The 26760-nt window shown below is 45.7% G+C and overlaps 3 protein-coding genes across 11 annotated transcripts in view; all 3 read right to left on the bottom strand.

Annotated features, from left to right (window-relative positions):
- The window catches only part of aqr (aquarius intron-binding spliceosomal factor), a 39797-nt gene extending 27044 nt beyond the window's left edge, over positions 1-12753 (bottom strand). For 2 of the 4 annotated variants that reach the window (XM_078089578.1, XM_040198805.2), the window contains exons 1-18: positions 12616-12753; positions 12078-12203; positions 11708-11764; positions 11441-11481; positions 10668-10703; positions 10454-10574; positions 10186-10326; positions 9360-9428; positions 9156-9256; positions 8964-9040; positions 7958-8022; positions 6352-6468; positions 6121-6234; positions 5656-5759; positions 2867-2969; positions 1558-1678; positions 1208-1349; positions 485-663 (exon numbers count right to left, since the gene is read on the bottom strand). In XM_078089578.1, coding sequence (XP_077945704.1) covers positions 485-663; positions 1208-1349; positions 1558-1678; positions 2867-2969; positions 5656-5759; positions 6121-6234; positions 6352-6468; positions 7958-8022; positions 8964-9040; positions 9156-9256; positions 9360-9428; positions 10186-10326; positions 10454-10574; positions 10668-10703; positions 11441-11481; positions 11708-11764; positions 12078-12152 — 1663 coding nt within the window. In that variant the 5' untranslated portion in view covers positions 12153-12203; positions 12616-12753. The remainder of the gene's footprint in view (positions 1-484; positions 664-1207; positions 1350-1557; positions 1679-2866; positions 2970-5655; positions 5760-6120; positions 6235-6351; positions 6469-7957; positions 8023-8963; positions 9041-9155; positions 9257-9359; positions 9429-10185; positions 10327-10453; positions 10575-10667; positions 10704-11440; positions 11482-11707; positions 11765-12077; positions 12204-12615) is intronic. The other 2 variants (XM_040198804.2, XM_040198806.2) reach the window with 2 other exon arrangements.
- A 109-nt stretch (positions 12754-12862) lies between these two features.
- Positions 12863-16635, bottom strand: LOC120832506 (uncharacterized). 3 transcript variants are annotated; one of them, XM_040198809.2, is made up of 2 exons: positions 16482-16635; positions 12863-16396 (listed from the first exon to the last, which is right to left on the bottom strand). In XM_040198809.2, exon 2 carries the CDS (start codon positions 16331-16333, stop codon positions 13064-13066), a length of 3270 nt encoding a protein of 1089 aa, XP_040054743.2. In that variant the 5' UTR covers positions 16334-16396; positions 16482-16635; the 3' UTR covers positions 12863-13063. The 3 variants fall into 3 exon arrangements, with proteins under 3 accessions (XP_040054743.2, XP_040054744.2, XP_040054742.2); XM_040198810.2 differs by having other exon boundaries at positions 16508-16633; XM_040198808.2 differs by having other exon boundaries at positions 16504-16625.
- Positions 16636-17435: 800 nt separating this feature from the next.
- The window catches only part of dph6 (diphthamine biosynthesis 6), a 51588-nt gene continuing 42263 nt past the window's right edge, over positions 17436-26760 (bottom strand). For all 4 annotated transcript variants that reach the window (XM_078089580.1, XM_078089579.1, XM_078089583.1 and 1 more), the window contains exons 14-15: positions 23879-24269; positions 17436-19957 (exon numbers count right to left, since the gene is read on the bottom strand). In XM_078089580.1, coding sequence (XP_077945706.1) covers positions 19839-19957; positions 23879-24269 — 510 coding nt within the window. In that variant the 3' untranslated portion in view covers positions 17436-19838. The remainder of the gene's footprint in view (positions 19958-23878; positions 24270-26760) is intronic.

The following is a 26760-nucleotide window of genomic DNA, read 5'->3' on the forward strand; positions in this document are numbered from 1 at the left end:
ACAGCATTTGCATTGTAGCGTAGCATAAACCACATGGTGGAGCGCAGAGCTCCAGGCTGGTGCCCCTCCCAAGCCCACAGGTGCTGTCGATGCAAATGCATGTCGATGGCATGCATTTACTTTCTACACTAATCAATGGAATACACACCTATGGTGTCTACATATCTTAGAACTTTCTCTGGACAGCCATAATAGCTGGCTTACCGAAGCCTATATGGGACTTCATATGTTCCCACTGAATCAATGGCAAAGGAAAGGTTGCATCAGGGGAACATAAAAAAAGGAGTAATGACCTCGAATAGTCGTGTGTGTTAATAAGATGTGTTTTGGTTCACTTTCTCTTATTATTAGTCAATTGTGCAATAGCTGGATTGATGTATGTAATATGAATAGTGGAAAGGAAAATATCAAAAAGTAATCATAACAAGATTTGGCTAAAACGATTCAACGATTCAATGATCGAGAGACACAAACACACAAATACCTTCCCACTCGTGCTTGATATGATCTTGCACATTGAGGTTCACGGTGACATCAGCTCGCACACGGGCGGGCCAGCTCTCCCCAATATTGGGCTTGGCAACCTCTACTATGGAGAAAGAGCTGATGGTCTGAGCCATCCTGGCCCAGCCCCCAAACACCGCTCCGCCGTACTCCGACTGCCTGCACAGAGGGACAGACGCAACAAGGAGTCGGACAAGTGCTGTGGGCTGTTGTCAGGATGGAAATGAGCTGGAATTAGGGCTACGCCTGGCGCTTCTCCTTACTTACTTTTGGAGGAACAACAAACAAGTTGCTACATCAGTTGACATAATGGGAGCAAGTAGTACGTTAGGCAATGAGATTCCAAAAATGGTGTGGCAAATGTCACAGTCTTGCAATAAAATATGATCAATGTGCCGTGCCACCTTGTGAGAGGTAGACAAGAGAATACAAATCGTTCCATTGATGTAAAAGGACTAACTGAGCTCTAGCGTATTTAATGGTTGAAATTTGTTCAATTATGCGGAAAAAAGAAACCTGAAATGCCGATCGTTGTGTGAGAATATTATTCAAAATCGTAAATTGAGTATGAGTATGAGACATCTATGAACCTTACTTTATATAAAAAGTTAGGGATTAAGAAATGTGTGCCAGAACACAACGAAAACTGATCTCATCTAAAACTCATCTTCTCCACCAGTTGACATATTTGAGGACATCTTACCAGGGTTTCATACGCCACACCACATCCTCTATGTCCTGTCTGATCTCATAGGTGGACTCCAGACGAAAGAGGTTAAAGTTCCTCAACAGGTAGTCGTGGAGGGTTAGGAACTGGAGATTCAGTTTAGGTAGTGCCAGACAGCCTGGAATGATTAACAAAAGGAGACAACGATTTAACAAGATCACACGTGTGTGTGTGTGTGTGTGTGTGTGTGTGTGTGTGTGTGTGTGAAGAGGATTCCCTTGGAAAGGAGCCCAGTTTAGTGCCCCTCGAATAAAAGAGATAACACAAGGCGTTGCTGTATGAGGCACAAAACAGGACACTGAAAATAGGATTTGTTCGAACCGCACCTTCGCCCGAGTAGTACTCCGTTGGGACAATGTTCTCATCCCAGATTATCTTCTCTGTTGGATAAAGAGGCATCTGGTTGAGTTGCTCAATCTGAGAGATTCTCCGCTCATGACGGGACACCTGTGTGGAAATGGAGGTAGAGAGAGAAATGAGGTTGGGTTTGGTCAACATATATAGTCCAGAATCAAATAAATACATTTAGTTTACTAAAGTACAAAACAAAGAAAGGTGGCAAAGTCTCTAATTTGAGAACCCGATCAACAATCTTGTTTGATTAAAAAATGACAAACATCTCATCAAGACTCTAAACTAATCGTTAAATGATGCGTCATTTAACCTACAGCACCAGTAGGGTTTTGTGTTTGCAGGTTGCTACATTAATTACACGATTGTGTCACGGGTAGTGATATTTCCTTGAGAATACCAACCAGCTCATCTGTTTAACCAGAGGAAGTAAAAATATATTTTCCAGGCCCTTTTCTCTTAAACCCACTCGGTTAGAGATCCCGGTTGTTGGGGGCAACCCACGGGCACAACATACGAGTCCCCTGACTGTCTCCTGCGTCAATCTAATCAGATAATTATGAAACAGCTCTTCTCCATCACTTCTCGGAGAGGGCCTGGGGAGGGTCTGAGTGGGTCATTATGAGTGACTGCAGGACAGCCTCGAAACACCCACTTTGATGAAATGGTCTCCAGCGCATGTGTGAGTGTGTGTTTGGGAGAGTGAAGCAGGACAAGGGACCAGCAGTTACCCCGAGGGGTTTTAGAAATGAAAATCGGGAGGGCAAGTGATGATGAACCAGAAAGCACAATGAAACTCGCTTTAGCCTTTCAAGGGATAATTAAAGAAAGAGAAAAATGGCTCTCATTCTCATCAGTGCTGTCTCCAATTTACCCTACGTCACACAAACGGCCATATAAAGCAGTAATTGGATTGGAAGGCAAATTCAAGAGGGACGGGATGTGAAAGTGGGGATGCAATATGAATTCCAAGGTCAAGGTCTGAGATGGGAAACACAAAAAAGCTATTAAGCGGTAGTGCTGACCTGTGAGTTATTGTTCTGAAAAATACGTGTACACGAACATTGTTTGTAGTGGTGCACCAATACCAATTATGCACCTGTCATATTGCCAATTGAGAAATACATAGAGCCTGAAGTATTGCTTCCTAGTGGCACTTGGTATTTACTTTTTAATTAAAAGGAATCTCAACAAACATCCCCCCTACCCAGCACAAGCTGACGAGATTTTAAAAAACTCAAATAGCCGGACGGTTGATGTAATGAAAGCCAAGGCTACGCTTACCAGCAGTTCAAGGAGCACCTCCTTGTCCTTGGTGGTGTCTTGCCCTTCAGGCAGCTCTGGCAGCAGACACAGATACGAGGCCACCCGGTGGAGCGTATTGGGACTACGGAGAAAGAGCAGATAAACAAGTGGTTAGTAGGATAGAAAAGTTGCATTTGGAAATGACACGTTCGGCCGACCCTCTTGTCCCGAGAAGGGAAATTGAGACGGCAACATTCTGTGGTTTACTCATTTATGGTGATAAAATACAACAACAACAACAAAAAAACATAGTTTCATTGCTTCAGTGCATCTGGTGAACAAAAAGGAAAAGATGTGTCGGTTCAGCCTCTCCTTTGTGAAACTACCTGTCCCTGTGAAAAAGACACTTTAAATACCGACGTCAGCACCAACATACGCGTGACGATTCGCATCCATGTCAAATTCTTTGTGCTTGTTGCACAATGCAACTTTTGCTTTGACTCCTTTCTGCCTGGTCAGCGCGCGCGTGTGTGTGTGTTAAGGGGTCGGGGCGCACTGATGCGACAGGATTATGGAAAGAAAAAAAGAAAAAAGAAAAATCAAAGCCCATCTCCGTCTTGGAAAGCTGAGGCATGGCTCTCTGCATACAGACCTGGTCTAATCAGGCTGACGCACCGTGACACGGGCAGGGCTGGGTACACAAGGAAGGACAGGGCCCGGACACATTGTGACAGGCCCGGACAGCCACACGTGGCACTGACCGATTGTATCCGTGTATGCACATGCATTTTGCTGCTTATGATGCCGCGCCTGGGCGAGGGGGGGGCGGGGACGACAATTCTGCCAGTGTTGCAAACCGGCGGCCCAGGAGCTGAGCAGGCATGGGTCAGAGGGACACTCCCCGCCGGGGCCAAAAAAAAGAAAAGAAAAAGAAACGCAGCACAACAACTTACTGTGAGTGAAAGGGACGACAGGTCCAAGTCATGACGGACAGCTGAGCTACGATGGACGGGCCCACAATAGAAAGCACTCTGCAGGTAGTTTACTCTTTAGCCCAAACACTGTCTTCATTCATGCTCAGATTTTTGAGAAACCTCACCGTGACTCAGATAGTTGGGAGACATTTTTCACATGATGATCACAAGAACAAAAAAATAAGTAAGAAATACTGTGATAAATGTCTTCCATGGTTGCCTCAATCTGCGAAAAATTAAGTTTGATCTTCGACCATATGTTCTTTCTCTTCTCAGTCAAATATTATCCTTTAGAATAGGATGGCTTAGTGAGTGGAATTGATACAAATCTAAATTCCCAACGACAGGCCCACACTGAATAACTAAGCCACAGAACTAATTACACCCATTATTTTGGCACTTTCACAATGTGATGACTTTCGTCAATTTTGTTATAATTTTACAAAGTGATTGATCGTGTACTCTATTCATTTTAGAGCCTGAATTGACACACACACACACACACACACACACACAAACCTACATGTTTTATGTAACTGTAAGAGTGTGTGTGTATGTGTGGGCAGACTAAGCAATAATGCAGCGTTTGTGTGTTTGGAGGACTTAGCGGATGAATTCAGAGCGGCGGGTGACTGGGAGCTTAGCCTGTGGGTAGCGCAGCTGGAATAAACTGGCATTAGCGCGAGTTGTTTGGATGAAAAGTGCCTCGTTAAATCTGATCGGCATATTTGGAGTTACCGAGGAGCTGCTTTGGTGACAGTTGCAGAGCGGGGGAACAATGCGGCTACCGCTACATTCAGAAACTCTTAATTCTGGGAGCAGGAGCAGAGCTTCCACAAATGCATGAAACGCTTCAGCTCAAGTCTTTACCTGATGCAGCTCAGCGCGGCTCATACCCCTCTGCCTGGCTCAGGGAAACTTAGTTTGGGGTTTAAGAATATGTGTGTAATGTATAATCCACTACGGGGGTTCAAAAGAGGCGATGGGTATGCAAACATCAACTGGCAGGAGGAAATGTGCGTGGCTCTGACAGGGCACCTCAACGACACGAGACAAACGTATGTAATCACCTCGCCTGGGTGGTTTAAAGACCTTCTAAAAGCTTGGGTCAAAAACTTCATTGTGGCATCAAAATTCTGAAAAAAAGTTGAGAGCCTAAAGTAATTACAAATGGCCGACGAATCAACCCCCTTCGTGCATGTGTGTTCAAGTTAAAGAACAAAAAAAACACACACAGGCCAGTTCATCAAAGTGAGAGTGTTTTTTTAGGTCTCTGGCAAGCTAATATGATCTGACAAACACAGCTGTTCACAGGGTTCATTCTCAAGCCACTGCAAATCAATTTAATTAATGAGGCGTGCCTTACTCTCGCTCTCTGGCCGGTACCAGCTGCCCGTTCAAGGGCTCGCTTGCTGCCATTTAGCAGGGAAGTCGGGCAGCAACGGTGCCGATAAAGCTTTTCTGCAACACGGGACCCCGAAGGAAGGAGGAAGTCTGCATGTGAGGCTTCTACTGTAACGAGGGCGCGCGTGTTTCGGTGATCACACGAAGCCCCAAAAATAGGGTCACATATGTGTATTATCTGAGGGATTTTTGTGTTTAACTATTTGCCCCCGGCAGCGCTTGGAGAAATTGTGATGATCAGAATTGTAAAAAGCAGAAAAGGAAGCGCCAACCCTGGGCTGAATTGCAGACCATTTACACATCTTAGCTAAAACAAAACATGTTGTGTTAACAGTTCACGGTATTTGCACTACGTCCAATTACGCATGCCCCTCCGCCCCCTCCGCCCATCTGTGCACAGACATGCTGCACTTCTTCCTTTCACGATCCATCCCGGATGTTTTGATTTACCTCAGATGCCCAAAGTGTTTGGTCAAGGATTCCCGAGTGTCGACTGCAGCTACGTTGGCCAGAGCAAAGTCCTGCAACTCTGGAAAATGAGCAAAAGCCGCCCTCTGAAAGAGAAGACACAGAGCATAATTACTGATGACCTAAGACCAACCAGTCCACCGTTACAGAAATATATTACTCAGCATTAAATACACCGCATTGCCTTGACCAAGACAAACAACTAAAATAATTGAGGAATTAATAAGAAAGAAAATTCCAGAATGTGGAAAACTATTCATTGACAACACAAAGGATTCTTACATTTATTATCACGACTAAAAGAAAAATCACATTCGGTAGCTGGCAGTATCATTTGTTTTCATGTCGCTCTCTTACAAAAAGAAGCTGCAAATAAAATAAAAGAGCCAAAGCAGGCAGCTGAGGATGTTGTGTTATTGCGTGTCCCTCTGTATGTATGCAGCTCACCTGTAAGGAGAGGATTTTGTCGTAGTGCAAAGTGGTCATCTCTTTGCCCGTCAGGGCGTTTCCAGTCTGGTCATTGATCTCAAAACCAGTGTAGAACTTCAACATGTCCAGCAACTACAGAAATGACACAATACGAGTTACTTCTACGTATGAAAAGCAGGAGCAAAGACGTATTTGGAACCCAGAGTGCTTGAATTCAACAACTTCAGGTGGTCGCTAGTGTGCCATTACCTGGCAGAAGAGGTGTCCCTCCTTCTCTCTGTGGGTCAGGCTGGAGAGGTGGCAGCTGACCACCAAGTGAGAGTCATCCAACACTGTATTGAACCATCGCCTGGTGGGCAGAAGGGCCTGAAACACATAGACAACATGTGTTAGCACGGTTATAGCTGTGGATACATGATCTATCAGCTCACAACAACTGTATGCATTTGGATACATGAAGGAAAGTACAGAGAGGAATACAATAAAGACAGAGGGCACGTGTTGATGAACTGACATTAAATACAAAATAATCGGTGCAGTCCATCACATTGTAAAGGCTGAAAGACAAAAACTGTCCAGAAAAAACTGCGCCGTGAAACTGAAATGCGAAAAACCAAATAAACCAAATATATTATTATCATTATATATTATTTTATTAATTGAAAACAGCTGTTCAAAGAGGGAAACGTGACTGCCAGTGATACCTAAAAACACAGAGAGAACGTATGTCTTCATATCCAACAGCCATCTTTGATCTCAACACGGCTCTGACAGCCAGCACCACAAGAGGCATGAAAACAGGGAGCTTTCCTTTTCAGGTCCTCATCAGAAAGGACGGGTGGGTGGGGAGGGCAGAGTATGGATTGCAGGCAACCGAGGCTTTGTAAAAGGATAGGACTGAAGGACAGGAGACGTCTCTGGAGACAGTTAGCCGGCCGGCCGCTAGCCGCTGCCAGGAACAGCAAGGCCGGGCTGTCAGCAGGACAGCGACGTGGAATCTATTGAGCTCGCTATGCTAGAAACAGGAGCTCTGCACAGGCAGCAGCAACAACATTACGTGACATTGTGTCTTCGGCCCGCATTGCCGGCCTCGTTGAAAGGGCTGGAACGCCGTGTCCAAATCTACACTCTATAAATTATGTACTTAAATGAACCGACGGGACGATAATTCATGGACGTTCCCCGTCTCTACAAGTGAGATAAGTGAGTCTATTTGGGTAAGAGAACACTCTTCATGAATCAGAACACCAAGACAAACACTAATAAAAAAGTATACAACAAACAATTACTACTATCTCAAATTTTGAAGAAAAAAAAGACCATCGCAAATTAAAAGTGAGGTATTTGTGTTAATAGAATAACACAAAGCAAAAATGTGTTCATCGAGTCCTTAACACACACTGGCATAATTCCAGAAAGGAATTGGGGTCTCGGGTCACAACCCCTTTTGTCCCACAGACACTGCACATTGCACCCAATACCAAATGTCAAAGGCTATCAGGCTGAAAATAACCTCTCATACGCCAATCAAAGACTACGGTATCAAATACTGCACAGCTCTGCACACAGCACTGACAGAGACACACGGGGTGGGGCTGAGACCGGACATTCTGCCACACTGTGTGTGGACCTGAGTTGGCTACAAGTTTGAAGGACAGAAGGCAAATGAGGTCTGCAGAGACGGATGTCTGCCTCGCTTCCTTCAACAAGAGACCATGATTAAGCAAATAAATAGCACATGCACAGTGGAAAAGCTGTTTGCTCAGTGAGAGTGAAGAGTGCATCATCTTGCAGGGCAGTAGAATGCAGAAGCACAAATGGAAAAGAAACCTCAGGAAAGGGGGATGTGACCTACCTCCAAATCAATCACGAGTTCAATGAATCTCTCGCAGTAATGCACTTTGTCCATGGATACGGGCCCTACGGAAAAGGAAGGGGCAAATTACAGAGGTTAGCGCGTCACATCCTTTCAGGGAATGCATGTTGTCAACGACTAATGCCGTCTGAGGGGCGAGCAACCCGACCGGGTGGACACACACGGATGAGGTGTAGCGGAGGAAAGGAGGTTGTGTACTTTTCACTGAGGTTACGAGGACAGCAAACGCGTGTGGACAACACCGAGGTGCCACGCTGAGCGTGTGAGCCTCAGTAGGAGATACTGCACTGCCAGCACAGCAGCATGCTGGGACCTCAGCCCTCATTAAACATGTTGGTGTGTGTGTGTTTGCTTAAAGTTGAGGCATGCAGCACGCACTAGAGTGATGTGGACCCTGCTGGGCTTCAGATAGTAATCTACTCTGTCAGGTCTGAATTCCACCTAAACACACAGATACACATGTTCTGTTTTTAGCATTCAGGTGGGGGGCCTCTGTGTCGGCCTGCATTACAACATAGTAGTCAGAGCCGGTGGCTGTGTGGCAGCTGGAGCACACGCTCCTACGGCGGCTGCACAAATCAGTAAGAGAGGATGGAGCAGGGCAACTAGACCAGTGAGGGAAAAGGGGTCACATGGAGTTTGACGTTGGCGATAAGGGCCGGGACTGAAGAGACGTGCTCCCCCTTGACACTGTGCGAACTCGAGAAGCACTTAAGTACATTAATCCTGCTGGGAAAGATAGCGAGAGCACGTGCAAAGACCTGCTTTTGGACCAAAGCCACGGGGAGACTCCTCCGGGATTATTCATCTTACACTCAATTTGGAAGTAGAAATCCACACCAGGGATGCCTTATTTTTTCCTGTTTATAAATAGCACCAAGATCTAATGGTCATTCTTCTCCCTGAAGGAATTGCCCGCTGTTTGTAGTTGGACACAACAACAAAGTCGACCCCAAGGAGAAGGCATGTATTTTTCACCGTTTACCTGATGGCGGAATTGACACGAGAACGGCAAGAAACTTTTTAATGAGAGCCGAGAGGAAGACCCTCTCCTTATTTGCCCTGAGGAAGACACACATGAGGCAAATTAGAAAGACGGAAAAAGTGAGGGACAAAAACAGGGGTTGCTGTGTAGGAGGCGTAGAGCTGGACATCCAAGCAAAGAAAACAATATTACTGCTCGGCTGCGTCGGTATCCATCTTCTCGCATTTCTTCTTGATTAGATTCCAGAACTTCTGCAGCTTTGGAACTTTCTTAAGCTCTTGTTGGAGTCTGGACTGCAATGTGACGGAAACAAATGAGTCAATGAAAATATCAAACAACATAATTCAGGAGTGCCAATAACGAGCAAGTAAAATAGTAATGAGGATATCAGCTTACTGGAAGGAGGCACATCCACATGGGCAAAGAGATGAGCTGCTGCACCTGCTCTCTGATCAAATCTACTTCCTGGGAGGAGGGGACACACACACACACACACACACACACACACACACACACACACACACAGAAAGAGAGAGAGTTGTCAAAATGCACTGCGTATGTATGACAGATTGTTATTACACTTCCGCCGTGATAAAAGTCTGCAACTGAAATATTTAGAGGGCTTTATAGGATTCAATCAGAGTGCAGGAGGCTCTCACAGCAGATTGTAAAGTGAGACATCTGCAGTGCTTCCCTGTGGTTTAATGCGGCTGCCGGGGCTACAGAGGGGTGGGAGCTGGCCAAAGACGTGCTGCCTAGTCTGCTACTGCCCCCTACTGGATGTTTAGTAACGCTTCCTATTGAATCAAACACACTTGAGTCACCGTAACCTCTTTGAAACCAAAAGCCGGGTTAATCCAATTCAACAGAGAACAGTTCTCTTTATTATTTTGGCGTATTCGACAAACTGTCGATATCTGACACGTCGTTTGGAACCAGATGTTGTCCACGGTAAAATAAGTGATCAGAAGCGAGAGAGTCTTCTGATGGTCAATTGTACTTGTAAAGTTCATCCAGACGTACACAACACTCTTTGCCTTGTCTAGAAAACTGGATTAATAATATAATGAAGGGAAATTTCAATATAAAAAAACAAAAGGAATTATGTAATTAGAAATGTACACACAGTATTATTAGTATTGATGTGATAACAAACAAATTCATTAAACTATAAATACTCCTTCGGTGAGAAAGATGTACTTCTCAGCACAGTGGCACATACCAGACTGTTGAAACAGTGATCCAAGAAGACCAGCAGCACAGTTTGCTCCTTCAGAGTGAGGCCAGATTCCTCCCCTGCCAGTACAGCTTCCATCATACATTTAAAGAAGAACGGGAAATGACTGGGTTCCCTCTTGAACACCTGAAACCACATTTCAAAAGAGAAAACTCTTATTGTAGAAAACTTGAATGGCCACAGTAAAGATGGTGAAGGTGCGGTCTTATAAATGTTCGGTGGTTGTGCTCCTACGAGGCACTGCCTTTCTCACCTCCCAAGCTGGGACGTTCTCTCGGAATTTCTCGTTGACGATGCAGCAAATGGACATGAGGTAGGCGTTGCTGGACACCTTGGGAGTGTAGTTCACCCACAGATAGTTCTCAAGATACTGGCTGAAAGGTGAAGACAAACATTTACATATATGTATACACAGGCTGTTTTCTTATTTAACGTATGCGTAAAAAAAAGGAAGAGAGGTATCCCACCTGAACTCAAGCAGCATAATTTTTCTGATGGCAAATCTTAAAATGTAAAGCAAAGAAAAAGTGTCACAATTGTGTATTGGATTACAGCGTGTCTCTCAAACTGTGGGCTGCAACCCTCTAGTGGGCTGCAGTGGTATTACAGGTGGGTCGCACAGGGAAATTCTTATTTTATTTCAAGAACTCTATTGAGGAGTTACAACAGTGTAAAGTACACGGACTGCTGTTTCCTCTCTCAAAACTAAAACACAAATCCATGTTCAACATTGAGCATAAATTGAGAGGATGTATTAAGTCTGCAACCCTGTTTGGAAAAGATATGTAGTGGAAAGCAGGCACATTGAGATACGAGTTTTGTTTTGCATAGGTTGCACATTGTTATTTTGAAAAGATATGCATTTTAAAACTCTACTGCCAACTATATTAACTTATTTTGTTTTTTCACAAGTGGCAGTTTGTTATTATCTTGAAAATATCTTCAGTCCAAAACAGGTTATTAATTGCAGCCACAATTAGTTATTTTCTGCCAAACGTTTGTTATGTTTTTCACAGAGAGAACTTTATTGGCATTGTTCTAACAAGATGTTATTTGTTTTTGTCTGATGGAGGGATCTGGTTGACTTGAAAGTGCCAAAAAGCAGAGATGGAGGAGTCACAAATTGTCATTTACATTAAAATGTACCACGTATAATTTTGTTGAATCGTGACAGAAAAAGCTTGAGAACCACTAGATTACACACAGCAGTTTATGGAAAATACGCTATTTAATTACTTACTTGGAATTGAGAATCTCTTTCTCATAGACATCTTCCATCACCTAAAACAAAAGCAGAAAATGTCAAAATAAAGGCTCCATCAACTTGGCTGCTAACACCAACCTGTCACACCTCTTCATTTTATTGTATCAAACAAAAACCGCCAATAATTAGCACTATGAGAAATACAGCACATGAAACATGTGTTAGCAAATTTATTTGTAAAATCCGTTAAAACTAAATGAATTATATCGGAATCTCTAAAATGCAGGAATGCATTTAACTCACCTTGGGGTCAAACGCTAGTTTATTCGTTGCATGTGGAGCCCAATATTTATTCGCCAACTGAAAACAGAAACAATATCATCAATGTGATCATGACTGAACATGATGTGATCCACAGCACAAATCCTGTCACAGATGACTTTTCCCATTTGCCCTTTAAACCACCTCAAATATATTATCTTATATGGACAGTTATTCTATGTAAGCCTCATTCTGGAACAATTCAAAGAGACATTGTAGATCCATCATAAGTCAATGCGTGCCCTTGATATATATAAATATTAAAAAGGTATTTTTTCCTCTTTAAAACACAGACACACACAATGGAATAACGTATTTCAGCACAGTGCTGGACCTTAACTGTAATAATTACCTGTGTGACGTATTCTGCGTTGATCTGAGACACAGAAGGCGCTGCAGCCTTTTTAGCGGGGGTTTCTTTCTCCATAGTGGCTCACTCAAGCTGCAGCAACGAGGGTTGGAAACAACAGGCTGTGAACTATTTGTAGAGAACTTAAACATGAGGCCGTAGTTAACTGTTAACACACACGGACAGTGGTGAATAGCGCGGTTCAAAACTTCAGTAACGTTAAGTTAATGCAATAGCTCAAATGTGCGTGCATTTTTTATTAATTGTAATGCCAAACGTCTTACTGTTCGTTCGCTACTTTAACACGAACACAAAATCAATGCCTAACGTTTCTAATAAGGATAATTTATATAGGATGCCTAGTAAAATACAAACACTGGGTAACGTTAATCTAAGATGTGTCACAAATATTAGATGAGCTAAGCTAAGCTAACGTTAAGTACAACATAGAGGAAGACTCTGGGAAAACATTTATTATACTATTAATTAAGGCCACATTGCAAACACAAATATATGATCATAACAAAATCCACTCACAAACCTTTGTTTATTTCAGCATGAAAGTAGGCCGTCGGACAACGGGTTACGCATGTACACAACCAAAACGCGCTGAATGCGACGGACTTCCTGAAGCTGTGCGTCGCTCGAATCGTCCCCAAGTACAAAAGCAACTCTTTCGTTCCTAATGTGTACGTTGTCGTTCCTCTTTTAGAAAAATACTTAGAAGATGTACAAAGTACAAAGAGACTATAATAAAATATTTAACAATAAATTTGACAAAGAAGAAATAAAGTCAACAAGGTACAATATGAAACAAGTTTAATTGAAATACAAAAATATATAAAGTCTGTATTTTTAGACATCCACTACATATTTTACATATATGCAGTCAACTCAAACACCATGTTACTGACAAATGACTATCATTATAGTCATTTGTCGGTGTGTAGTAGTAAAATACACACTTTACACGTCAAGTCTGATCGATATCAATGAGTCAGTTGATGTGTTCTGACATGTGCTGACTGTGTGAATGTTTTGCCACAAATGTCACACCGAAACGGCCTCAAACCCGTGTGGATGAGAAAATGCCTTCGAAGTTTAGACGGAGACACAAACAGTTTGAAGCAGATGTCACAGCGATTCTCCCTAACTGACTCTTTTGTTTTACGATGAACGTTAGTTAAATACTGCTCAAGATCGTCTTCACTCTCGTGACTTGCAGAGCGCGTGTCATATTCAAACCCATTCAGAGGTTCACACCAAGAATTCTCTGGCTGCATTTGATTCTCAACCGAAGAAGTAACACATCGATCCTTAAGCAGCTTGTTGCCATCTGAAACAGCCATAATCCCTTTGGGCGGACATGTTACTTTGACATTATACGCATTGCTCTTATACTGCGAGAAAAGTGGAGCTGCCCTGTTATGATTCTGGACCAGCTTGTCTATTTCAACAGAGAGTTCAGAGGGAAATGAATAATTATAATGGTCCTCATCCTGATCATAGCTGCATGTAGCCTGACCACAGTCGTCTCTCATCTTTTTCTCCAATTCATTCTTCTCCTTTTGTAAGCCTTCTGGAACTGCCAACCACTCAGTGTGTTCTGCCTCTGAGAAATACGTTGAACCTATATCAGCAAATGAGGGACCAACACTTGTTGCGTCCGCATTAAAATCTGCACAATCAGTGAGGTCATCGAGGCATTCGTCCTGGAGATGGTTGGTAGTCACCACCTCTCCTTCAATGCAATGTGAGACCCTGTCACCCTGTCCGCATCTTTGCTCGTGAACCTTCAGATGTCCGAGCTGTGTGAAAGTGTTCCTGCACAACGTGCATTTGTACGGCCGCGTCCCAGAGTGAGTGGCCAAGTGCCTGGACAGCTTGTAGGGAAACGCAAAGCTCCTAAAGCATATTCGGCACGAGTGAACTTTCCTTTTAGAGTTTGTCTTAAGCGGACTGCTCACTTTAGTGACAGGCAGCGTGCGCCTGGTGCACAGCGATGCGCTGCCTTCAGCTCCTTCCGTGCCATCACAATAGGAGAGTGGACCGTCTCTGTTCAGAGGTATATTCTGTCCGGGGATCCGAGCACTGATCCGTGGCTGCCGTTGACCATTTCCTTTCAGTTTTCTAATGTTCTCCTGTTGATTGACCGCCTTGGATGGTTTCCTCTCACAGTGAGTTTTTTGGTGGGTTTTGAGGTGCGCGGCTTGCCTGAATGCTTTCCCACAGAAAACACAGTGGAACGGCCTCAAGCCCGTGTGCACCATCTCGTGCCTTTCTAATTTAGAAGCGCTCGGAAAACACTTTAAACACTGGAGGCACTTGTGTTGCACGTTGCCCGGATTTGGCATTGGACCAGCCATCGGTGTCCTTTCCACACGCACCGTGGAAACCTTACGCACGACCTCGCTCTTCTTTGAGACACGCAGCGACAACTTATCCCATTTCGCGTTGTCACGCTGGAAACCCCCCACGGACGGAGTCGGAGGTTTCAGGGAGACTACATCGTGGCCACTGTGTGTCTCTAAATTCTCATGAAGCAACATTTCCAGGACCGGCACGTCTGCTGCGGTCCTGTTTAAGCCACCTACGCGGGAAGGTGGCCGGTTAATATACAACGAGCGTTGCTTGTGGTATCTGGACCACAGGTGCGTGCGAAAATGGACCCTCAAGTGCGTTTTCTGCCGGAATCTCTTGCCACACACCTCACAGCCGAAGGGCCTCTGTCCGGTGTGAGTCAACATGTGCCTTTGCAGCTTTGACGTCGATGGGAAACGTTTTAAACACATCTGACACCGGTGGATTTTGTGCCGCTCGCTGGCGTCGTTGCGAGGTTTCCCCGGCTGTTGCGCTGACGGGATTACCTCGCAATCCGGAGGAAGAGAGTCTTTGTGATCAGTGCAATCGACGCTCCATGACTCTGGTTTTACAATGACGTTCAAATCGAGGGGATCCGCAAGATCGGGTTGAGGCGAGTGTCGGATTGCTTCAGAATCAGGCGTTTCCACGTTGCTGCGGTTTTGCGCTGTGGTGAGAGTTCCCAATTCGTCTTCGTTCCGATTTATTTTATGATGACATATTAAGTCACCATCCAACCGCAAGGAGCTGTTGCAAATCATGCACTGAAATGGTTTCAAGGATTCCTGTGGAATGTATTCCTGCTCTTGTTCATCTGACCCGTCAAACATACTCCGACACTGACCGCCATCATTGACTGACTGCTCTGGCTTTACGGCTGCTTCCGACTTGGCTTCAGCCTCGTCCACGTCCTGCACAGCATTTACACTTATTTTACACTGTAGTTCCAGCTCCACTGAGGAACTTGCAGGAGTTTGATGGCCGGAGGGACGTTGCTGAATTGATGGCTGAAGCAGCAGACCTGAGGTTTGTCTGCTACTAAAAAAAATGTGCTTCTTCCTTTCAGCAGCGACAGAAAGTGAGCATCTATTTTCCGAACTGAGGTGGGATTTTAAGTGTACCTTCTGCCTGAAGGCTTTCCGGCAGACCGTACACGAGTGGGGTCTCTGCCCCGTGTGAATAAGGGAGTGCCGTTGTAATTTGGATGGCGAGCAGAAGGTTTTGAGACAGATGGTACACCGGTGTTTTAAAGTCATTTTGCCTCCGCTGGAACTCAATTCTTTTTCCTGCAGGTGCTCTTTGGAATGGGGTTGTTTGGAAAAAGTCGGGCCTGACTTTCCGCTCCACTCTAATTCTTTTGTTGGACGAGGAGATGAAATATACGACTTGGAGCGGACCTTGCTGGTGCATCCGTTTTGGCCGAGGTACACAGACGTGTCTTCACTTGCAGAATCAACTTGCTCCGTAGTCATTGGATCCATAACATTTGAGATACAGCTCCAAGTCACCGTGGTGTCATTTACACGTGGCATTTTTTTCAGTGGATTTCCAGTTTTGGGGGCCACGCTTTCCCTTTTCCACTCCGGCTGCGAGGCCACAGAACATGAGACAGTTGAAGGCCTTACATTGTTCCTACACATGCCGTCTATGTTGATCCTTGCAGCTGGGCTATTACCATTTGCTTGTTGGTTATGAGCTGCAATGGCATCCTGTAAACAGTCTGTTGGAAGCCTCGGGTGGTGGACGTTCTGCAAGTGGGTTTTTAAATGATCAGACTGTGTGAAACATTTTCCACAGGTTGTACAGATGAAGGGCTTCTGGCCAGTGTGGATGACATAATGCCTCCTAAGTTTATATGGGGATGGGAACGATTTCGCACAAACAGGACACAAATGCATTTTTAAATCCACACATTCGTGAATTACTCTTCTCCCAAAGCGGTAATTCTGCGGCTCCTAGACCTAGAAAAAAAAAGGCAGGTAAGCATGCAATAATTCCACTCGATTAAATGGCAATAGGTTACACGAAATTACTTGTTGAGCAAACCTTATAATTGAGTGCAACGTACTCACTAAGGACGCCTGTTACTGTCTCAAAATCCTATTTAAATTCACGAATTCATCCGAAGTTGGCGGTGCCTTTCGCTTCTTAGCTTTGCTGCTAATAACATATCGATGACGTCACCGGATGTTAGTCTGGCAGCGAGCGTGTCCGTCCCTTAAAATGCACGGCAGAAAACAAAGGTTTCCGGTTACTTGGTCCATCCGCATGACCACGGAACATATCTTTGTGATTCATTTTATTTTATTTTATTGACAATACAGAGGCTATGCGAAATCCTAAAACCACGCAATTTTAGTACAAAAACCTTCCCGTATGACAACAAATCCCTGCAATAAGTCCTGTCACTTGTTTAAATATAAAAAAAAGCAGTTCAGCCTGCTTTCATCTTTAGGTCAAACAAAGTTGCCTGCTGTGTTATACCCCAAATATTTTTGAATAAAAAGTTTCACTTACGTATATCAAACCTTAATCCACACCACTGCACTACTACTCATACAGCCCCGTTGGGAGTACTTTAAACTTTAAGATTTCTTGTGATAGGTGCCTTATCACGACCATGTCTAACGTTTTACTGTCATCACATAAATTATCCAGCATTCAGAGTTCACGCTATGGTGTGATCAGTACATTGTATGAACATCTCGGCCTTCTGACTAATAGCCTCTCCTCAGGGCGGGGATGGGCGGTTTGTCAGCAGCCAACAGACTCTGTATAATCAGCAATGTTTCTAATGTAAAATGAATTAGTTAAACGATAAAAACAGATCATTGCCACAGTTGATTATAGATTAAGTGGTTTGTCAAGAAAATTTGGGCAGCTAAATATTAAATTGTGTTTGAGTGTTGAATGTTGTATTCTTAGAAAAGAATACAACAGTTTAGTATCTTGACACCGAACATTGACCATGCATGTGAGGTATTAAATAAAAGACACACATGTAAGATATTACTTTATTTATACATTTGTGGCGTTCTGTATAGTGGAAGCACTATTACACAAATGAAACAATGTAGCTTTTGAATGGCAGTTTATGTTGACCACAAGAGGGCAGCATACACCACCCAATAGCATGCGCAGGCTTGCCAGTTCAGCAGTTAGCACAAGTTTCATTTAGTCAGTGCTGTGACCATGGAGACATGCTTTCACAATATGTCAGGGGAAGAAGACAATACATTGTGTAACAAAAAATGATACAAATATGCAAACAAACAAAACCACAGTCACTGAGGCAAACAGACCGCGATTTCAGGAGGCTTCTCGTGCAATGCGGCCGCCACTGCTATGGGGGGGGGGGGAGAGAAAAAGTCACACACATCAGCCTGGTTAGCCTGGAGGAATCAACACACAGTAAAAGTCCATGTGCAAGGCCACAATGACAAGAGCCGCAGGCTGGTACACCGTGCACAAAGGACCATGTTAGGCACAACAACCAGTGCGTTTGCAGACCCTTTGCCGGTCAGCTCGGCGGAAAATGTACATTTGACAAAACACAGTAGAAAACTAAATGTCACCCTGTCTTTATTCATTTTGTGCAGAAATACAGAGGTAACAGGACAAAGAAATGTGCCTGCCACAGGCGATCGCATGGGCTGTGATGAGGGCGGGATGATATTTGTGACTTTGTCTGCATGAAAACATGCACACTGAAAGATCGAATGTAATGTTTATAGTGATCAACAAATGTTTGTCTTTTACAGAATTTTAGCAGCGGAGCTCTTCTGTGTTTACAGAAATGTTGGGTCTTGTATTGCTTTGTTACAAAGCCCTCGCCTTTAACCATTGCCCCACTAAAGATAATAAAAACAAAGGCATTCAAAACAAAAGTAAAGAAATGTCTTGCAGATGTGGAATTTAATTAATATAATTAAATGCAGTGGACATGTATAATTGAAATACACTGGGCTGGTGTGTGTTGTTTCTTTTGTTCCATTTTCTCTATAGGTTTACTAAGACTGCTGAACATGCAAGTTTGCTCTTCTTCACTACTTTGCTTGGCAATATGGTGCTCGGCATTAAGACTGTTACACATTTACAAATTGAAACAAGACAATTGAATGAAAATCTTTTCAGTGGGATGTCTTTTTCGGCAATCTTGTGTCATTGACAAATATGTGTCTGTTAAACAGCTACATCTTTTGAAAACACAGAAATAAATCAAATTAAATGTACCGGTGTTTACCGAATGTCCCTCTGGTGACGGCCTTTACAACCAAACGGGTGAATATTAACACACACTGTATATTTATGGGGCATAGTCTTGCTCTTTCTCATAAATAATTGCTTGTTTGTGTTTTTTCAACCCTCAATAAAAATCTTCAGGCTCTATTGGCTACCACTATTGTTGAATTTTTGATAACAATCAAAACAACATTGCGGTGGGAGAAGATCAATAGCTCACACCACTCTCACCGCCATCACGCGCACAATGAAGAGAATAGCCAGAGCGAAGAAGCATTCCAACTCCATCATCAATACGGTTCATGATCTTTGAGGAAAGAAATGTTCCAGGAGCAATGGTTAATAGTGTTATTTTCTCCCCACATCGTCACGATATCCATTGACAGCCTCAGCGCACACACACACACACACACGCACACACGCCCTGCAGCTGTGTGTTGTAGTGTCCCTTCTCCTATTAACCAGGTTGCCTGAGAATCAATAGAAAACATAAAGAGGCTTAATCTTTTCAGGTGCTCGGTGCTGATTGCCTATTACACAATAATAACACACCTTGAATCCCACGGAGCATGAGGGCGAGAAACACAGTCACCTCGTCCGCGCACATTACACACGGCCACAAGCAGGCGCACGGTAAATCTATAGGTTTACAACCCAACAGATGGCGGCGGCGGTGGCGCTGGGCCTTTACGAGGGGGGTGTTGGCCCACGCGGCGAGAGGAATCGCAGCAGGAACAGTGGGATTTCAGGGGATAGAGTTTATCCGCCTCGCGGAATGAGACGCTGCCGGCGTCTCCGTTGGTCGACTGCGCTCTCCCGTCCTCTGCTTTTAGGCGGTAGAAGTTTCTCCGAGGCTGAACAACAGCTGCTGCAGTAGTATTTCACCCCAGTGGAGCACGAGGTGAATTATAAGCCTGCATGCTGGGATTTGAAGTGGAACACTGAAAAGCACCCGCAGACGGACACGGCTTTGCATTTCACCCGTCAGCAGTGACTAACAGTTAACGTTAATGAGCAGTTTGCTATTTCCCACATTCAGCGATGCCCCGTTGTAAGTCATTCGGTGTCGGGCTGTCAGAGTCACTCCTTCAGAAAAGCCCCGAATGAATTCCAGAGATGTGGAGGACTGGAGTCTGGTTGTTGACTTGTTGGCCTGTGCTCCTACGCACTGAGCCAGCAGGACAGGTGGAGGATCTGGGAATCAGGCAAGTCCAGGACTGGAACCAGAGCAACGGACGGACTTGACGTCCCTAGAGAGCTTCTCAAACTGCTCTCAAGTCCTGGCAAGGTAGAGATGGACGGGGAGATGAGGGGGGTGAGGAAAAAAAAAGAAAAAGAGAGAGAGAGAGAGAGAGAGAGAGAGAGGCGTTAGTTCCGTTGAAAGTTAGGTTGGAGTTGGACATTAGGTTCTCACACAGCTGCCCCACTGGGCCTTTCCCAGGAAAGCGGATGCACTTAACCCTTTGACCTGGGATCACAAGCCTATTTACAAATGATTTGCATTCTTAAACCCCCCCTCTGCCCCCTCCAATCTGACCCCCTGCAACGCAGACATATGGTCAGCAAGGACTGAACTCTAAGCTACCCCTCAAACTAACACACACAGGGCCAAGAAGAGGGTGGGGGGTGGGGGGGGGGGGGGGGGGGGCATGGCCTTTTGGACAATTCAGCAGCTTGTTGGAGGTGTGGGTGGGGGGGGGGGGGGGGGGGGGGGTGTCTAGTGCATTGCATCCTCTGCCCCTGTTATGTTGGGAAGTTAGGAAGCGGTGTTGGGCCAGGAGAATGGGTGTGGGTGTGTGTGTGTGTGTGTGGCCGGAGTACAGGCGGGCAGTGGACACGTGAGCATTCGTCGGGCGTCTCACAGCCTGGTCCTGATGACAGCCTGTCTATTTAGCAGCAGCCTGCTGGGACGCTGGCCGCTCCCTCCGCTGCTGCGCGCACTAATTGGCCACAAGTGTTCCCGTCTCCTGGGCGACCGTCCCGGCTGATTCCACACTACGCTGGATGGACACTTGGGCGTGGCCACTGGGATCTGGCATGGTCGCCATAGGGAAAGTATGCTAGACTTTTTGTCCCCCGACCACGTGCGTCTGATAGGACGCAAGTTTCAGTGAACAAAAACACACCAATGCTCTTTCAATGTCAACTGCTGACATTTATGTGAACTCGCAGAGCGGGACGTCGGGACGGAGAGGTCGCGGAAGCAGTTCAGCACTATTTAAAAAGGCCTCGCGGCGTGCCAAACGTCCTCACAAAGAGCCCACACACCCTAATTAGCTAATATGCGCCACAGCTTAAAATACCCCCACTGAACAGAGGCTTTTTTTTGGAGGGCATTAAAAGCCTAAATATGTGTTATCAGAGCATGTGGTTCTCCCCGGGAAGCGGGATCCTCGGGAGATGGCCGGCTGACAACTGAGAGATCACAGACAGGATGGTTTTATTAAGAGAAGAAACACACCCTTCATCACACCTTGCGCACTAAGCCTGTTTTATGTCTGGATGTTTTAATCTTTGTACCAAACAGAAATAATTGCGCACTCCCTTTGAGGGTGTCTTTCAGTGTCTGTGCACACAGACACGCCTGCCTATGCATGAAAGACGGACACGAGGAGGCGGGTGAAGGTGACTTGGGTGACCAGGCAATTTTGTGCTCTTTTGTCTTTTGCAAGCGAAAAAGCGAGTAAAAAGACACAGACCGCCATACAACCAATCCTCCCCCCCCCCCACCCTCCCACCCTCCCGGTCTTTCAGCCCCCGCCCTCCCTTCGGGCTACCCAGGGTGCCTCGTTGAGAGGCCCGATAGACAGAGGCGGCGAGGATTCAAAAAGCCATCGCATTAGCAATGGGATGGAACTAAACCACCTCCCCAAGAGGACGAGTCATTATTCTGCTTCACGGCGAACACGCGGGGAGTCGGAAAGGTTGCAGTTAAATCTCTGTGTTTTCTCAACCCAACCATTACCAAAACCCATAACACTCCTTTATGCTAAACACCAAAAGCCATTTTCTCCTTCGAACTAATATATAAATATTGTCGGGGTAAGTGAAAAGAAGGAGGGGTTTAAAAGGAGGTTCCTGAGTGGAGGGGTTGATGCCTGCTGGGCTTATGGGGCTTTTAAGCAGTGGCCAAGGCCCAGAGCCAGCGGTTTTTAGTTGTGCTACACTGCCTTCCAAACTGGTCAAATTAACCGGTAAACGAGGAGGTAATTAGCAAGTGTTGGCTCATGAAAATTGTTCATTTAGTCTGAGGAGAAGGAACAAAGAGGACGAGTGGCTGTGTGTGTGTGTGTGTGTGTGTGTGTGTGTGTGTGGTAGAGAGATGGAGAAAGGGAAAACGTCGGTGCAGCCAGAGTCAATAATATTATATCAACAACAGATCACAGGCCGTCTTGTAAGTGAGAGGGGTTGCTAGAAGTGATGAGCCCCCAAAGAAAAATCCCCCAACTCTGTAGTTCCTCTGAGCTCAGCAGAGGTGTGTAGAACATCCCGGCCTGCCACGGCTTTGGTTCCCCCTGAGCTGTTGAAGAAGTGAACATTGTGGAGCACTTGGCCAAATAAGAGCCAGATCGCTTCCCCAGGAGTCGGTGGAGACCAAAGCAGAGCTAACAAGGAGAGCGAGTATTGAACCGGCATTGATCTTGTGTACACAAACACAACTTCCAACAAATGCTGCTGGAGGTGTGATAGTTCACTGATTTAAAAAAGGTGAAAACAGGTCAATACCGTTTTCTCAGTTGGTTTTACGCTACCGCCCACTGGCTCAAAGCAGTTATGCTGTTTTAACCATGGGGGATTTTTTTTTATTCAGAAGCAATTACATCTAAGCGTGTTTGATTTTGTGTAAAATAATGGATTTCTTTAATTCTCTAGAAGTTTCTGTTGAGTTGCGGGCGTCTTTCCTCGAGAAAAACCCTTCGATCGTAAGTAACAAGTTGAGACAAGATGTTTAAAGGTTTCATTTGGAGCATATGTCACGTCTATCAGCTGTGAATCCCAACGCAACTAACCCAAGGGTGGAGGGTCGGGGGGTTCTGGGGGGGTGCAGTCACATTTTGCTCCGATGTTGTTGTCTGTCTGCCCGCTGACAGCGGCAGTTCTGAGGCTGTGACTGCCAGCGCCAGAGGTGTTACTTTTCCTCCTTTGACTTTTTGGATTCATCACCCGATGAGCATAAGCTGTGACCCATAAAGACGCCCGCGGGGGAGCTTCCGGGGCTCGGCTGTCCGTGCCGGGTAAGGTAATAGATTCCAGCTCAATGATGAGTCAGTAAATGGTTTTAGGGGAGCAGTCTGTGCAGTCAATAATCAAAGAAAGGCACATTTCAAGGGCGACAATTGAGGTTGATATTGCTCCAATAAACCAATGACCGAGTAACACAGTTTTTTTTTTTTAAATAACCCAATTACTTTAAGAGAAACTTTGATATTTAATTTTGAATTAAATTGTTCTAAATAATTCACATTTATTTGCAATATGAATATCAATCAATATCTTTTCTGTCTAAAATGTATATTTAAAATATTTGAACAAGATTCCTCCTGTAGATAATGAGGGAAACATGAAACAATGTCAATAACAATGATATAATTGGGTATAAAAAAATATCACAGTTTGTCTATCATGCATATCAATGCATATTCAAAACTCCCGACCTTTTGTCCATTAAACACTAGTTACCATAATTCACATCCTCCCGATGACGAGTTATGTCGAAGCTAAAAACAACAGACAGATGGCTGCTTCGGCACGGATTGAAAAATGCTGATTGACTGCCTCAGCGATGACTCGGCAACTGAGGCAGTGTGATCGATGTGCTCCTCGCCCTTTTCCCGCCGAGAGATATTTCTTAGTATAAAAGCAAATACCGCTCCGCATTCGCCCCCCCCTCGACGACAACCTACAATCCTGGGAGCAGGAGAAGGCGCCGTATAAAAGCGTAATGATGACAAAAGACAGCGCCAGCTGCTCGGGTTACTGTACGCTGTGCAGACACAACAAATGGATTACAATAATTAAACAGGACGTTTAGTGGAGATCCTCTGGAGGGACTGCTTCCTCGAATATCTTATGGAGAAAGCGTTCGCTCTCCAACATAAACAATTTCAGCACAAACTTTCTCTGAAAGAAGAGAGGCCGTCGCTTTGTTTGGTGGCTTGCAACATTTGGTGGTGCCTGGAGAGGGAGACAACAAGAAATACCTTCAACGATCCGCCGTGCCAGCGAGTGGCACTTGTAGAACACCCTGGCACTCATCGGCACCAGCCTGGCGTCCGCCGTTTCCTTGGCGTCCTTGAACGCAGCGGCGACTGCCTCGGCCACCTCCTTTGCATCCGTGACCTCGGGGTCGCCGCCGGGCACCGGCGGGGAGAGGGAGAGGGAGAGCGACGCGCCGCTGCCGTCGGCCGACGTCACAGTGTGGCACTCGATCGATAGGCGGGCCACCGTCGTGGTCACGTGACAGGAAGTCCTTTCGGTGGGATCGTCCTGCACTGCAGTTACATGAAGCTCAACGACCGCTCCCCTGGGCAGCGCAGGTACCACGATGGCCAACAGTGGCGCAGGTCTGATCCGGCGCTCCCGCAGCAGGCCCTGCGAAGCAAACACGACCGGATTGAAAGGAAGCGGCTTGCAAATGACGTGCGGCGTTGTGCTAAAACGTGCAATCAAATGTGTTCTGACCGCCAACACTCCTCCGTCGGCATCAAACATTTTTACAAGGCACGTCATACAAATTCAATCCCACTGCAGCAAACAGGACAGGACCTCTGTGTGATAGAGTGGCAGGCTATCAATTAACATGAGGTTGTGAGGTAATGATAGTGTGCACAAACTATTCGGTAAGAAGCCACGCTGGTTGCAGCCGACCCTAAACAAAACGTACAAACGCATTCACATTGTTGCCGTGACAGGTCCTGTCTTAACGTGACTCCTAACCTTTCTGAGAAGATCACTCACAACATGTTATGGCAGTTTCACCACACATTTAGTAGAAAATGGCCTCAATTTCATCTATAGAGCGCAAATCTCTTTATTTTGCTCTCCTCGGGACTGAGAGCCATTAGCAGTAACAAAATGTCTTGGAGCAGTGCTACAACGTGGCCCTCTAATATTACTTGGCTGTGGCTTCATCTGCTAATGGGAGAGAAATGAGTGTTTTATATAACCACCATTTCAGAGTCGATAGGGCAAAAACACTTAACCCGCTTTTCAATTTGCTGGATCAATTTTCACCCACTTACACCCCACTTTGTAAGTGCAGAATAATAACAGGTTACTTACATTTTATTTTGATATTCACTCACACACACAAAAAAAAAAGAAATCAAGGGCCTCTTTGTCCCTTCAACAGACAAACCTGTCATGACCCAATCAGCCATATTCACAGAGGGAGCACTTACCTCCAGATTAAACTTTAGCAAACGCTTAATTGTGTATCAACAGCTAACCTCTCGCCTTGGAGAGTGAAAAAACATTAAAAAAAGCAAGTGTCCTGAATGAGTATTTGCGCAGTGCAGGCGGGTGAAGATTTTTCATTCTGCCGCTTCTGAACCCAGCCCAGCTCGCCGTGATCAACAATAACAACCACGGGATCGGCACGGACCTCTTAGCGTGTCAGACAAAGTGACAGCGCGTATACGTGTCCTATGCTTTGATAAATGTTATATTAGCACTTCTGGCAGCGGCTAGGTATTCTCCTAGAGGGAACTGCTCCTGCGCTTGTCAATAGTGATTGAACATGGACTAGAAAGTGGGAAGTGGAGAGAAAAGTGACAGGACGGGGGGGATGGTGTGCGGGGGGGGGGGGGGGTCCTGCTCAGCCAGGCTTAAAGGCCACCCTGCAGGCCTTGGGTGCAGAGGTACTGTATCCAACCGACCGTCCAACGAGGAGATCTGGGGACTTCTGGACTGCAGCACCGGCCTCCGGCAGGACTCCACTGTCACGGCACAGTTGCTGACTTTGTGTCCGAGCTGTCGGGCGAGGTTACATCAGTCCCCTTTTTCGTTTCTTTATTAATTCAACCGCCACAATGTCACATTAGGTGGCTGGTTTGTTCAGCAGTTCTTTGGAACTAAAATGTGCCAAAGAGGCAGTGCAGTTTGTGTGTTTTTATACGTGCACGTTGTGCGCGTCCGAGTGAGACTTGGTTGCGGTCAGACAGGATCGACAAAGGGAACACATGGCTGCCATCCCCGCCTGACTGGAGATCATTTATTAAAGGAATCCTATAAAAAACGCAAACTTTGATACACGGCAGCCGGCAAGAGTGGCAAGTCGGGAGGGCCAGTGGCAAAATGTGTGCGTGCAGAGGGGGTGTGTTCCGCTCTGCGGCAGCCACTTAACGCAATCCATCTCATTACTTCATCCCACATGGGTTGCAGGGCAGTGCCCCCCCCCCCCCCCCCCCCCCCCCCTCCGTGGGCAGCAGGTAAACGCATAAAGCCTCCATCCGCTGCGCTCAGCCCTCAGCACTGATGGGGTGTGACCTGCCTCTGCTTGTGTTTGTTTTTTCTTTCTCCCCGCTCCTCCTCCTCCTCCCTCCGACCCGCCGCACGCCCGAAGCGTGCGGCGGGTCGGAGGGCCGAGAGGCGTGAAAGCCGAACGGTAAACAGGGTAATAAGGAAGTGGTGTAAAGGCGGGGAACAGCGGGGAGCTGATGGGACTGCGCCGCTTAGCCAGTTCCCCTACATTTCCTGCCCAGCGGGACGCCTTCAGCATGTGGCTCATGGCTCGGCACTTACTGTAGCGCTGTCAGCCTGCTGTAATATCCCCTCCCATTCACTCCCTCGATCACTCGCTTTCCTGAAGATCGTCAGGCTGTTTGTGTTAAGTGAAACACACGGGGCCGTGTCAGTGGGGCGAGGAAAGGTTTAAAGGGTTTCAGGCCATTATAAAACCACAAAAGGGGTGAAATCATTTAAAACGGGTTTTACTTTGGCCTGAAGGAGGGAAACTGCACTGCAGATTAAGTGCGGTTTGATTAATGCGTAACCGATTTCAACTCACTTTCATTTCAATTAGTTCTCTAAAAATCTTTTTCACATTCCTAAAGCAACTATTCATGTTGATGGTGTGTGAAAA

This window comes from Gasterosteus aculeatus, chromosome 15, assembly GCF_964276395.1.
Source record: "Gasterosteus aculeatus chromosome 15, fGasAcu3.hap1.1, whole genome shotgun sequence".
NCBI classification, from domain to species: domain Eukaryota; kingdom Metazoa; phylum Chordata; class Actinopteri; order Perciformes; family Gasterosteidae; genus Gasterosteus; species Gasterosteus aculeatus.

Bases quoted from the DNA above. Each gene is read 5' to 3' on its own strand.
- LOC120832506 (XM_040198809.2), bottom strand. From the start codon at position 16,333: ATGCATTTGTGTCCTGTTTGTGCGAAATCGTTCCCATCCCCATATAAA.